Raw genomic sequence first — 14,461 nt, 5'->3', positions numbered from 1 at the left:
ATAAAAGTTGCAACCGATACCATTTTCTTCCATCTTTGTTGCCGCACTGTTTCCGAAGCAAAAGCAGTTCACAAGTGCCGGTCAGCCAACTCCTGAGATTTTCAAAATTGAATTTCAGAACCGAAGTCTTCAATAAAGCTAAGTGCCCCGTTGGGGAAACTTTTTCTTGCTCCAGACCGATGTCAGTAAAAGTTAATAATTGTATTTCTTGTGGGAAGCAAATACCTCATAAGGACTTTCACTCTTACTGTATTCCTTGCTTAGGCCCTGACCACGATGTTACTAGTTGTCGGTTTTGTGCTAGATTCAATAAACGCACTATTAAACGTCGGTTTGATTTTGCTTTACATAATTTTGGCGGAAGGTTTAATTGCATAATGTCGTCAGAACAACCGACCGGAATTTATAAAAAATGCAAAGACGAAGAAAAGGACAGGCATCCGATGTCCAAAACCGACGAAGCCTCTTCTAGGCCAGTCACCGGTTCACCAGTTCTCAGTGAGGTGCTTTCACAGCCCCTGACACCCGCTACCTCAGAGCCACAGGCCTTAACCAGCAGCCACGTGGAGACACCGAGGCCTGTGGAAACTCAAGGCATTGGGCCTATGGAAACTATTACCTCAGATGGGTCCGGAGCCACTGAGCAGGCATCTGCTTCTGAGGGTGTTTTCAGACCTTCACAGCTTACAATTAAGTCCACTACAGCAGCAAAGGCAAAGTCAAAAACACCATTAAAGACAAGGAAACAAGTACAGCATTCTCCAGAACAGTCATCCATGCCAAAGAAACAGATACTTAAAATGGCCAAAGACCTAATTACTTTAATCAGGGGTTCCCATCCCCCTCCTGATAAAAGGCCTAGGCAAGACACTGACTGATTCTTCTGACCAGGTTTCCATTTCCTCTGATTCCTCTTTTGATCAGGGATATTCTCTCCCTCCCTATGAGGACTCTGATGCAGAAGAGTCCATACCTTCTGCCTCTCCGCGTGAGGATTATTCTTTTGGGGAAACCCTGCACACCATGAGGGAGCATTTCCATTGGGAGAGCCAGGATTATTCAGAATCCAAGAAAAGGCACAGAGACTTCCTTTTATTGCCTCAGCACAGGCCCCTGGCTATCTCCCCTGTACTAGATATTTTTTCTGAATCCAGTCTGTCTCCTGATTCTTTACTCCCTGCACCAGTCAAGCCAGACAGGTACTACAGGGTCTCTGACTCTCATAAATTTCTTTACAAAAACCCCGCTGCAGACACAGAAACAATTTCTCAGGGTCCTAAAGGGATTAAGGCTTCCACTGCTAAAAATCCTGTTCCCTTGGATAGGGATTTCAGACCTCTGGACAGGTGGGGGAAAAAAGTTTACACTTCTGCTACTTTAGCTGTAAAAGCTTTAAACTGCCAGTTTCACTTGCTTAAATATCAACAGTACCTCTTGTCATTGTTAAAACAGAAAACGATGTCTCATACAGAAAGTCCTGACAGTAAGGAAATGCAGGATTTATTGCATGCAACAAGTGGGAAAGCATACTCTGCAATGTGATTTTGATTCATTAGAGGCTTTTTGTAGAGCCGCAGTTACAGGCTCTGTTATTCGAAGGTATGCTTGGTTGACAGAACAAAGTTTACCTGACAATGTTAAAGTAAAATTATTGGATGCTCCATTACAGCATGATACTTTGTTTGGTGTTAAGGCAGAAGAGGTGTTAAAGAAAATGGAGGATAAAGCAAAGTCAATGCAGACAGTAAAAGATTTCTTACAAGTTCAACCACCTAGATTTAGCAGAAACTGGCCTTCAAAAAATTGGTCCTTTCCAGTGTCAGGCCATAAAGTGGAAGATACAGACGCCCAAGAGGCAGATCTCAGCCCCAAGGCTCCTACGGACCTAAACAATGGGGTGCTTCAGCCCCCAAAGGAGGGGAAGACAAATCACAACCTTATAGGAAACAGTCCCAATGACTTCCCTCTACAAATGCCAAGCACTTAACTTTTGACAGCACCCCTAGGGGGAAAGCTAGCACTTTTCTCAAATAATTGGCACATGATCACCCAGGACCAATGGGTGCTGAATATTGTTTCTCAGGGTTACAGGTTCCACTTCCACACGCTTCCAAAATCAAAAGGTAAGCCAGATCTGCCACAGAACCAATGGGCAGAGGCACAAAAACAGATTGCTGCTCTTATGGACATGGGAGCTATTCAAAAAGTTCCACAGCAAGAACAGGGACAAGGATTTTACTCAAGACTTTTCTTGGTACCCAGAAAGGACAACACCTGGAGACCGATACTGGACCTGTCAATCCTAAATACTTTCCTGGATGTTCCAAAATTCAAAATGTTAACACTACAGCAACTTCTGCCCATGTTGGGCAAGAAGGCCTGGCTAGTTACTGTGGACCTCAAGGAGGCATACCTGCATGTCCCAATCAGACAATCTTGCAGAAGATACCTCAGATTCATAGGCTCAATGCATTACCAATTCTCTGCACTGCCCTTTGGCTTATCTACTGCGCCCAGGGTCTTCACAAAATGCCTGACACCAGTAATTGCATTTTGCAGACAAAAAGGAATTCAAATATATCCGTACTTGGACGACTGCCTTATTCAAGCAGAGAGCAAGGACATTCTTCTGAAGCATCTGGCGTTTGTAAAAAGATTGCTAATTTGCCTAGGGTACACAATAAACGAAAAGAAATCAAAACTAGTGCCCTCTCAAGAGATAATATTCCTGGGTGCAAGCCTAAATACAACTGCCCAGATGGCTTATCTCACGCCAGGCAAAGGCAACTGACTCATTACTTTTAAATGATGGCAACAAAACCCAGCTCCCTGCAAGAAAAATTCTGTAGGCCCTGGGCTTCATGGCATCCTGCATTCTACTAATTCCATATGCAAAACTGCATATGAGGAAACTACAATGGTATCTAAAAAGTGTTTGGACTCAGCATTGTCACAGCCTGGAGACCATCATAACTTTAATTTCCTGCCTACAACAGGAGTTTCAATGGTGGTCCCAGGCCTGTCACCACAACAAGGGACAGCCTTTCACCTTACCCACAGCCAGGCAGACAATAACAACGGATGCATCGGATTATGCCTGTGGGGCACATATGGCAGGAAAATGTATTCAGGGCACATGGCCCAGGAAACAAATGCATCTTCACATCAATCAAAAAGAGATGCTAGCTGTACAGAATGCCCTGACAGCTTTCAAGGACCTAATACATCCAGGCCAACTATTAATAAAGACGGACAATACCACAGTTAAGTGGTACATAAGCAAGGGGGAACACATTCCTACCCCCTATGCAGACAAGCCATGACTTTGTGGAACACAGAACTGACCTATCAAGTACATCTGCAGGCACAATTCCTGCCAGGAACAAAAAATACACTGGCAGACGAACTAAGCAGAAATCTCATGGATCCTCACGAATGGAAGCTAAATCCACAAGTGTTCAGTATGATAACAAGGAAATGGGGATGCCCAGACATAGATCTTTTTGCCTCCCCTCACAATTACCAAATACAGAAATTTTGCACAACAACTTACTACTCTCAAGCATGGAAAGTGGATGCTCTATCATTCAGCTGGAAAGGCCTGACAGTCTAGCCTTCCCTCCGATGCCTCTTCTTACCAAGGTGCTACTAAGTCAGACAAGAAAGGCCAAAAATGATCCTGATTGCCCCAGACTGGCCACGCCAGCACTGGTACCCAATCCTAAAGAGTTTCTCAAGACCCAGCTTGGCTTCTACCTCAAATTCCTAATCTTCTGACACAACAAAACAATCAGATTCTGCACAGTCAACTCAGAACCTTAAACCTGGCAGCATGGCAGATAATGTAGCCACTCAGACTGCACCTCTTTCTAAAGCTGTTATGGACGTCATTTTAGAAGCCAGGAGGCCCTGCACTAGGAAATCTTATGCAGAAAAATGGAAGAGATTCTGTGCCTGGAACCAGGCGCAAGGGCTCAAACCACTTGTCCCTAATATACCTCAGATTTTACAATACCTAATTGAGATGCTGGACAAAGGCTTATCTTTCTCATCTATTAAAATCCATGTGTCTGCCATTTCAGCTCATTACAATACGGAACCTCATATTTTTTCACATCCTCTACTACGACAGTACCTCAGAGGGGCAAAAAATATAAGACCCCCAAGGAGAGCACCAATACCTACTTGGGACCTCAATTTTGTTTTAGAGAAACTCACACTGCCTCCTTTTGAACCACCCAGCACAGCTGATCTAAAATTCTAGTCATGGAAAACTGCTCTGCTCCTAGCAATGACTTCAGCAAGAAGAGTCTGAGTTACAGGCATTAATGGCTGTGGAACCTTTCTTCATTTTTCATCAGGACAAGGTTTCTCTTAGGACAAACGCAACATTCATGCCAAAAGTGGTCTCCAATGTGGCCTTAAACCAAACCATTCATTTACCTACTTTTTACTCAAATCCCCAGAATAAAGGGGAGTGACTTCTGCACGCTTTGGATATACACAGACAGCTACGATTCTACTTGGACAAAACAAAAGCTTTCAGAAAAAGTGAGCAACTGTTTGTAGCATATGCTGCAGGATCACAAGGAAAGCCTATTACAAATCAGACAATCTCAAAATGGATAGGACACTGCATCCGTTTCTGTTATGCACAACATGGTAAATCAGTGCCTAAGGGCATTAGGCCTCATTCTACCAGAGCAGCAGCCACTTCAGCAGCTTTCTTCAGAGGAGTGCCAACCAAAGACATTTTAGAAGCTGCAACCTGGAGCTCAGTGCACATTTTCACCAAGCACTACCACTTACCTCTCTACTCTAAATCCAGAGCAGGCTTTGCCACTGCAGTTCTGCAGGGCTTGGTAGTCTCTCCAAATCCTATTTAGACCCAGCCACCCAACCCCAGCTTTGGGATTCTACCAAAGTGTATTGACTGCAACAGTGAAACACGATGAACATAGTACAGTTGTGTACCTACCATAAATGTAGATGTTCAAGTGTATTTACTGTTGCAGTCCAGGTTACCCACCCACCATCCCCCTTTTTTCATTGCTGGGACTTTTCTGTACTTCTCATCTCTATACTTACCTATGTGTGGTATTTGCTTGTAGATGAAGGAAATGCTTATAGTAATATATGCATGTTTTTTGGCATAATTTTATTTTTCCAGCCTTCCTATCTGGGGGCACCTGACATCTGGGGCAAGAAAAACTGAAGAAAATGGTGTCGGTTGCAACTTTTATACCCCTGGCGCACTGATGTCAGGGAAGAGGCGACAGCGACTGACGCCGGACCAAGGCTTTGGAACTCAGGCCGACTGCGGCTCACCTGCCAGCAGGATAACCCAAGTGTAATGACTGCAACAGTGAATACACTCGAACATCTACATTTATGGTAGGTACACAACTGTACTTTACTTGTGTATGTTACATTGCTATACTTTATCTCTTTCTTTGATTTAATTAATAAGTAGCCCTTTTTCTACTTTGTCTGTACTTATTATTTTTTTTTGTCTGTTGTAGCCCCGGTCTTATTCTTGCAGTTATCGTGAGTGCTGTTCAGTACCTAAGCACTAGTGGTAGCTTTTCACTTGCTCAGAACCTTGTGCCTAAATCTTTCAAGAAAAGGGCTGAATTAATTTAGGAACCCTTCTAAATTAGAAGTCTGTGTATGTTTTAGTTTTTATTAGTTTTAATGCCCTCCATCTTTATTCTAAATTGTTGACCTATCTGTTTGCATGGGACAGCTCACTAATGGAATCCCCCCCCCCCCCATTTTCGGTACTCTTTCACCCGTTTCTTTTTGCTATTCTGCTGCTGTCTAGGACTTTACTTCCAAAGTCACTATCCTGGCTCTATTTCTTCTCTTTATTGTTGTTCTCCAATTTAATCTGTTTAGGTTTGCTGTATCCCACTAAATTGATTCCCAACACATTCTGTGTATGTACCTGTCCTGATATGCGATTGTATGATTATTTCTGAGACACTAGTCCATGGCTCATCCCGCTCCGTTCCACCCTCGCTTGGCGTAGGCTCTACTCCGATACCCTACCCTGCCCCATTCCCACACCCCCTCTTTTATTACATTTATACTTCCTGTAACTCTACCCTCTCTGCATGAACCAATACTATACCTCATATCATTAACCCCTCCCCCTCTCCTGTCACATCCCCTCCTGTAACACACTTTCCACCACCTCTCTTAGCATATACAACCAGCCCCAATCCCTAGAATCCAATATGAATCAGTATTTATCGCTTGTCCTTACTACTCTTATTATCCCTCTCCACCACCATTCACTCCAGATTAAATACATCTCCCCAACATCCACAGCACTAGCTACATATTTACAAAATAGTTTAAATAGTTACTCCAATATCTCACCATCCCTGTTAGTAAACTATACCCTATATCTAGCCAAACCACAACTTTCTCCCACAAATACTGAACTGAACTTAACTCATTATCTACATATACTTTTGCTAAAAACACTCCAACCACAGGCACTACTACATTTTCTCCTAGCGTAACTCAATTTGGAGATGTCCACCCCAATCCTGGTCCAAATAACTTGACATAAAATGCTCAGTCCTCTAAAACCCATGATTTACATTTTGTAACCATCAATGCACAAAGCCTCTGCAACAAAATTACTGAATTCCAGTCTTGGCTATATCAAAATTCACCAGACATAGTAGCACTAACTGAAACCTGGCTTAAAACACATGTATCTAACACCGAATCCCTTCCACCAAGTTACAACATTCTTCGTAATGACAGACCCTATAAAAAAGGTGGAGGTGCAGCCTTCATTTATCGAGACACCTTAACAATAAAAAAACAAATCCAAGCAATGAATCTAGGAAAATATGCACAGAAAGGCAACAACAGAACCGCACACCACGTACTTAATAAAATAAATAAGAGATTTATTGAGCATGCTTTCGTTAAGACTTCTTCAGAATAACAGATAAATCAATAAAATTTCCTTTTTAAAAACACATTCAGCATTTCCTAGGTTGAATAAATCACACATGACTTGACATCATTTCCCCTAACGCACAAACATTTGTGAAAACATATTCACACTACATCAAGGTCAAAACACCCAGTGTTCGTAAGTACAGTGTCCCTGAAAAAATATATGAATAAAAGTGACATTTACATAGGTCAACCACTAATAAATATTGTTAAATAAAATACATTGATTTTAACCTCAACAAAGAGTCAAAAGACAATCTGTCATTAAGGCCAGGTGCAATACAAGTGTTTGTTCTCATCTGCCATTTGAGTTCAAGAAACTCAAGATATACATCTGAAGGTCCCCCTCTAGAATCCAGGTCCACATGGTCAATTACCCCAAATTTAAATGAATGAGTGGGAAACTTCTTAATATGTTTATAGAGGGCATTGCCCTCATTTTTCTGTCTTATATCGTAAAGATGTTGGTAGATTCTTTGTTTTAGAGCTCTAATAGTTTTTCCTATGTAGAAACTATCACAGGAATCAGACTGCAAAATACACCACACCTTTAGAAAAACAATATTTTTTTCTTAAGCCAAATGGTCCCAAAACCTTTACCTACTAGATTAGATCCTTCCATGATATAAGAACACTGACCGCATCTACCACATTTTTTACCAGCTGTCTAAAATTTCCATTTTCTTCCCCTCAATTAGTCCCTTCAAGAATATATCCCTTTTGTAAACAATAAGGGGTTGTGTGCCAACCTTACACGAAACTTCATTGTCTAGGTTGAAAATGCACCATAGTTTTTTAATGATTTGTTTTTCTTTATATCAAAGAAATCCAAAGTGTAGGTAAGAATCAAAGTCTTGCCATATCTGCTACCTTTTCAGGAAGACCAGAAAAAAGCAAAACTTTGTAAGTACCTTGCTGTCTTTTTTCCAATACTTCACTATAAATACTATTAACAAAGACAGCAGGGTAACCCCTTTTTTCCAACATGTTCTGCAGTATATTGCATTCAGCCAAAAATCCAGATTCCTCAGACATCATTCTTGCAAGTCTCACATATTGCCCTTTAACAAGGGACTTCTTCTGTTGAGATGGATGCCAACTCTGAAAATGTAACGGAGTTTAAATATGTGGGTTTCCTGTATAAATGGGAAGTAAAAATCTTCCTATCAAGGTCCTTCTTAATGGTAATGTCCAAGTAGTTTAACTGATACACATCTTTAACCATAGTAAATTTCAAGAAATGTGTAGTACTGTTAATATATGTAAAAAAAACTATCCGTCAACTTCACTACCTGTCTAAAAAAGAACCAAATCATCCAAATACTGACCATACAGTACCCACATACTTTTAAATTCTGAGTCTAGAATGTACAAGTCTTCCCAGTGAGCAAGAACAATGTTGGTGAAAACCGGGGCACAAGTACCCAAAGCCACACCTTGAGTTTGTTTCAAAATCTGGCCTTCAAAAGTAATAAAGTTGTTGAGTACTAGTTCCATACAAGTATGGAGTGTTAAAATAGCATTGTGGTCCATACTAGAATTGAAACAAAGATAGTCATAGAACCACTCTACCCCAATTTTGTGTGGAATTACAGAAGAAAGGTCACAGATGTCAATTGTGACCATAATCAAATTGTCAGAATACATCTCAAGCCTGATTTCTTTCCCCAAAAAATCCCAAGAATCTTTTATCACCCATTGCCTATCATCTAATACATGTTTAACTTTGTTATCAATATATTTTGCTAAGCAAAGGGTCTTACATGCTTTGACATTGACAATTGGGCGCAAAGGGGGGTTCACAATAGATTTGTGGACCTTTGGGATTCCAAAAATAGTTGGAATTTTTAGATGTTTAAAACTCAAAAAATGAGAGTTCCAAACTAATCTGACCATCTAAAAGTAGTTCTATTGTCAAGTCTATGTTCCTGTAAGCAAAGTTTAACTCATTCTTGGACACTTCAGTATAGGTGGAACTAAAGAGCATAGTGAAAATTTTCCCATTATACACTTCCTTTCCATCACAACCAGTCCCCCTCCTTTGTCCAGTTTTATAAGTCTTATATCACCTCTGTCTAAAATATCCTTCAACAGACGTTTTTCAGCCTCAGATAAATTAGAGGGTGCCAACTGTTTTACCCTTTCAGAGTTTCCCTAATTTCTTAACTCACAAAGGGATTCAAAAATCTGTACTATTGGATGAACAGGGGGTACGAACAAACTAGGTCTAGACAATTGTCCTGTACTGGAATTCAAATTATCACCAGAAAAAAAACATAGCAATATTAAGTTTCCTACAAAACATTTTCAACTGTAAAATGGTATCAGTTAAATTAGCTTTCCTTGCAAGCACAAAATTAAAACCTTTGGAACAGTATGAATGAGTGAGTTTAAAAAAGTTGCTGTTAAGCAACTATTTGATAACTCTAGAACAAACTTTTAGTACAGTGAATTAGCAACAGAAAATAGAAAGGGTTTTCGCCAAATTGAGGAAGTCTTTAACAAGAAAAATAATCTGAGAGCCAATAGAGGTATTAAAGATATTTCAGAAATGTTGTGAAAAACTGTATAAAGTAGAAAAAAAATTATAAAAAAGAAAAACCGTGATTTCAGCGATATAAATAGTTTGATAATCAAAAAATTTAGCTTTATTTGTAGATATTTTGTACTTGAAAATTCTAGAAAGGTGCATTTCAGTGTTTTGGAGAAGTTTGAGATGCTTTCAAGTTTTTCCGGCATATAAAATTAACACAATCACCTTTGTTTTATCTTCATTAATCTATATTCTCAAACATGAATTTGTTCAGTAGTAGTCTTTTTATGTTATTGGGAGATGAGATTAACCAACTCCATGTACAAAAAAAGTGGAAAAAAGGGGTTATGGATGGGTAAGATGAAGCATTTAGTGTATGGATTAAAAATATTCTGTTATGGCAGATGAGGATTCATAGTAAGCGACTAAAAAGATAATACAAAAAAGTGGGAAACTTGAAGTTCTTGATTATGGATATATGGGTAGTAATATACAAGAAGTGAAAATGTTTAGTCCTTTTACTTTTATATACAAGTTGGGTGCATTCTTATCAACCAGGGAAGTTGTAGATAATTAATAGTTGAAGGAAGTTATTTGGGAAGAGAAGATGTAAGTGTGATAAATTGATCCTTCCCATATAACAAAGATAGATTAGGATCACCTGATTTGAAGGGACACTTTAGAGCTATGCACTTAAGGCTCATATACATAACTCAAGTAGGAAGGTTATAAGTCAAGGTGGAAAGGGTTGATGATGAAATGGAGGACACTGGAAAAATAAGGAGAGAGAGTTGGATTTTGGATGCAGATCTTTAAGGAGAGCAACAACCACCATGCAGCAGATTCGTAAAGTTGCAGGAAGTACTTTAAGAACCAAGTCAGCAAGAGATTTTGCCAGTAGAGATGAAGTAGGTTTATAGAAAATAGACAAGAGGGGACTGGAATTTACTCAAGAAAATTGGCAAAGAAACCAAAATATCTGTAGGAAATAACTAGAGAGGGAAAGGTAGTAGAGTGGGATGAGGCCAAATAGAAGATTGGACTGAAGGTTAGAAGACTCTGCCAGGGCTTGCTGTCATACTGTAGGAAAATGGGATAGGGGAATGCTAAGTCAAGGATGAGCTGTAGTAGTGTTAGTCGAGTCTACAACAGAAATGTCTGCTAAAGGGATAATTAGTAGGACATATAAACTATTTCATGATAACCTATACAAATCAATCAGAGGAGGCTAGAAAAGATTGGGAGCAGGGCTAGAAAGGTAACTTTTATAGTGAGACAGTGGGAGGACATCTGTATGGTTACCAAGTATGCAATGAAATCCTAAAGGTTTAAGATTTGTGGTTGGAAGCGTTTGCTCAAGTGTTTTTATACCCCAAGCCGATTTCAGAGTTTTTCCTCAGGTAGGTAATAAATGCTGGATGTGTGATGGGAATGAGATAAGGAGTTGGAAACATGTTTTTTGGGAGTTTAGCAAGTTGGGAGATTTTAAAAGTTTCCAGTAGATTACTGTCAGAAATGTTAAGGGAGCTTAAAGAAATTATTTTTAAGGTGGGACATCATCTGAATTGCCTAGTCATAGTATGGCCTTAAGTTCAATTTTGTCTACCAAAAAAAGGGTTTTTTAGAAAAAGGAAATCAAAATGTAAACCAGTTGTAACTGAAGTACTAGCTATTGTAAAGGAGATAGAAGAACTAAGGTGGAATCATTAGAAAATGCAATGAGTGTAGTACATAGAAGTAAATGGAATTTGCAGGAACAATGCATGAAGAATAATGTCCAGTAGGAAGAAGAGGTTTATGGGATGTCAGAAATTGAGCAATTTAAGTACTGTTGGAGTGAGTGATTGTTAAAAAGAAATGCACACACACGTGCATGCACCCTTTTTTTATCTGCATTTGACAAAGGGAAACTATGCAAAAGGGTGCATGGGCCAACACATTTCGTATGATTAATATCTATATAAGGTAGGGATCTACTTTCTAACTGGAAGGAGGCTGCTTTTGGTCAGAATCCAGGCTATACTGCTTCAGAGGGAGTGCTAGATTTCGGAGTGCAATTTCTGAATCAGCAGTTTAGTCTGCCATGAGGGGTTGAGTTACTTGAGACAGAGTTATAAAAGACTGGGGCATACATCTGGGAGTCACTTTACACACAACTTGCTGCAACACTTGGACAAACTTGATACACCATCTGTTGATATAGTCATTTGATTTCTAATTTATAACATTGCTAAGATTTTTAGTAATCTCATCTCACTAGCATTAGTGCAGAGATGGAGGCTTCTGTTGAGACCATTATTTTGATGGAATTTGGAATGTGTTGCACCCAGCATTATTCTGTTGCTTACTTTTTAATGGGTGGGTACATGTTTTGCTGCAGAGACTGTATACAGAAAATGAACAGTGCTTTTATGTGAGCCTGTGCCTTGGTGTTCAGTGTAATGTATAAAGTATTAAGCTGACACATTATGCTGTTGTGAATTTATATCCAGTTATTACAGCTCTGCATGATTTTCTAAGATTCTATGAATATATTAACAGATTTAGCAAACAGAAGATTTGCAGCTTCGCGCAGGTCCGCCTTTTGTAAGGACTAGTTGAATCGGTTTGTAGGGCTCTGATGCATGATTGTTGTTTTCCTGTTTTGCACACTGGACTGCTAATGTAAAAGTGTAGGAGGATGACTGTAAACAAGCATGCCTACCCCAGAACCTAACTTAAAACCAAATATCTTATTGTATTGGGTGCTTTTTTCCAATGCAAGTGACCAATGTTAAGTTAGCTGACCTGTTTCACGTGTCTTTGCTCTCCTAGTTGAAACAAGCTGCCTTTTTTCTGTGCCTCCTTTGATTTTTGCATGCTATGACTAAATGTATATTTTTAATTTTTAAGTCCATATATCTCTAGTCAATCACTGTATATTAATCAGATCAGGCAGTAGAAGTAGCAAACGTAAACTAGTCTCAAGTCAAAAAAATAAAATATATAATTTGAAATGTGTGTGTGTGTATATATATATATATATATATATATATATATATATATATATATATATATATATATATATATGTATGTATAATGTATACAATATTTCAAATTATATATTTTTTTATTATTTTTTTTGACTTGAGTTTAAGTTCACTACTTCTGCTACTATTGTCTGATCTGATTAATATACAGTGATTAACTAGAGATATATGGACTGAAAATCTTCCATACAGAGAAGTTTCTTACACCGTTTTTTTTTGGCCCCATTATAGTTGTTTAGTGGGTTGTTTCAGACTGGGTCTATATTATGATATCGCACACTCAGAAGAGCGAACGACACATAATCAACCCCATGTAAGCAAAAGCTTACATCAAAACCTCAGAACAGCGATTTTTTTCCAAGGGAAAAAAATCACTGTTCCGGGAAAAGAAACCTGTAAAACATTACTTAAATGCACCACACACACCCTACTTGAAATATACCAACTCTGAGATCGCACTACAGTGCCGAAAATGGCAAAGTAGCGAAAGTGGCCAAGCAAATTCTTTCCCAGGGAAAGAATTCGCTGAAAAGCTACTTCACAATTTTGCCTTTTCACGCTTTTCAGTTTGACAAAGATGCATTCGACAACCTGCGTCTGCAACTGCGTAATAGTGAACCTTTGAGACTTAGGGGATACCACGGAGATTACTTCTTTTTTTTTTTTTTTTTTTTTTTTTGAAATAGACTAAAAAATACATAAACAATCAGACTATATTTAGGTGGCATGCTTCTTGGAAGGACGGGCTGATGCCTCCCTTAGCCACCAATTTTTCCCCAAAGTATGCTATAAAAAAAAACAAGGGGGGGTTGAGGAGGGTATCACCTCTTCTCACATAGTAGAACACTAGCAGCATATCAACCCGTCTCTCGTGATAGAACACTAGCAACATTTCATTTATTTTTAACAGATATTTCATTAAAAAAATGGGAGTTGAGGCGGGCAAGAACCCATCACATGAGAATATCCACAAGTTTTCCTTTATGTATCTTGTTTTGAACAGCATTTGCATATGTGTATGTTATGTTTTGCGGAGTTGCTACCCTTGGTATGCTGTCCAAGCCTGCTCTGCTCCTTCTGGAATATTCAGTTTTGGAATGCCCAAAGCTACATGATTTTCAGTTGGTGTTGCTACATTTCATTATAACCAAGATTTTATATTGGCTTAGAATCATGAGATGTTTTGATGCTTTAATATTGAAGGATGTCTGTTTTTAATGATCCATTTCCTTGTCTCCATCACACAGATGGAAAACATTGCTAGTGTCCCTTTAATTCAGCTGTTAAAGGGGTGTTCCCCTTATTTTGATTGCTGACATCTTACTGATCGTCATTATTTTTACAACTTCTCCTTTCTTGCAGTGTAACATACGAAGATCCAAAGGCACTTGGAGGTTTGGCATCTGCCCTTGATGTGCGGCAGCAGAACACAGGAAGTGTAAGTGTATATACTAAAATAGAAGAGGTGTATTTGCAGAATAAGTCTGCCTACTGCGACAGTATGGAAAAATGTTTCATATTTGTAATAATTTCTTGTCCTTTTTTACACTGGATTAATATTCCACTTTTCTCCACCTACTGAAGATGGAAGGTGCTGCTGGTTTATCAGTAAACCATTTACAGCGCTGCAATATGTTTGATTGACCTATTTGTTTTGTTGTGAACATGAACTTCTGGAATCCCTATGTTGAAGGGTGTCTGTCATAGTAATATTGTGGGCCATAGGACCTGTTAGATGCTTACTGTCCTTCAAGGAACCATAAGTACTTAAGTCTTTCATATTGTAGGAGCAGAATCTGCTCAGCCATCACTACTAGGCTAAAACAGTTTAAAGTTTTTTTTTTTTTTTGTTTTTTTTTTTTTTAATGCTGGCTGTGGACTGTACAACATACTGAGATTCCAGGTTTTTTCTCCTCCA

The 14,461-nt window shown here is 39.0% G+C and overlaps 1 protein-coding gene across 1 annotated transcript in view; it reads left to right on the top strand.

Annotated features, from left to right (window-relative positions):
• Positions 1–14,461, top strand: part of TOM1L2 (target of myb1 like 2 membrane trafficking protein) — a 927,227-nt gene that overhangs the window by 621,851 nt on the left and 290,915 nt on the right. Inside the window, exon 10 of the mRNA XM_044088936.1 lies at positions 13,906–13,981. Coding sequence (XP_043944871.1) covers positions 13,906–13,981 — 76 coding nt within the window. The remainder of the gene's footprint in view (positions 1–13,905; positions 13,982–14,461) is intronic.

Source organism: Protopterus annectens, chromosome 12.part0 (genome assembly GCF_019279795.1).
Source record: "Protopterus annectens isolate FY-2018-M chromosome 12.part0, PAN1.0, whole genome shotgun sequence".
In the NCBI taxonomy this organism is placed as follows: domain Eukaryota; kingdom Metazoa; phylum Chordata; order Ceratodontiformes; family Protopteridae; genus Protopterus; species Protopterus annectens.
The sequence above is the reverse complement of the archived record's forward strand: the minus strand, read 5'-3'. Positions and strand labels throughout refer to the sequence as shown.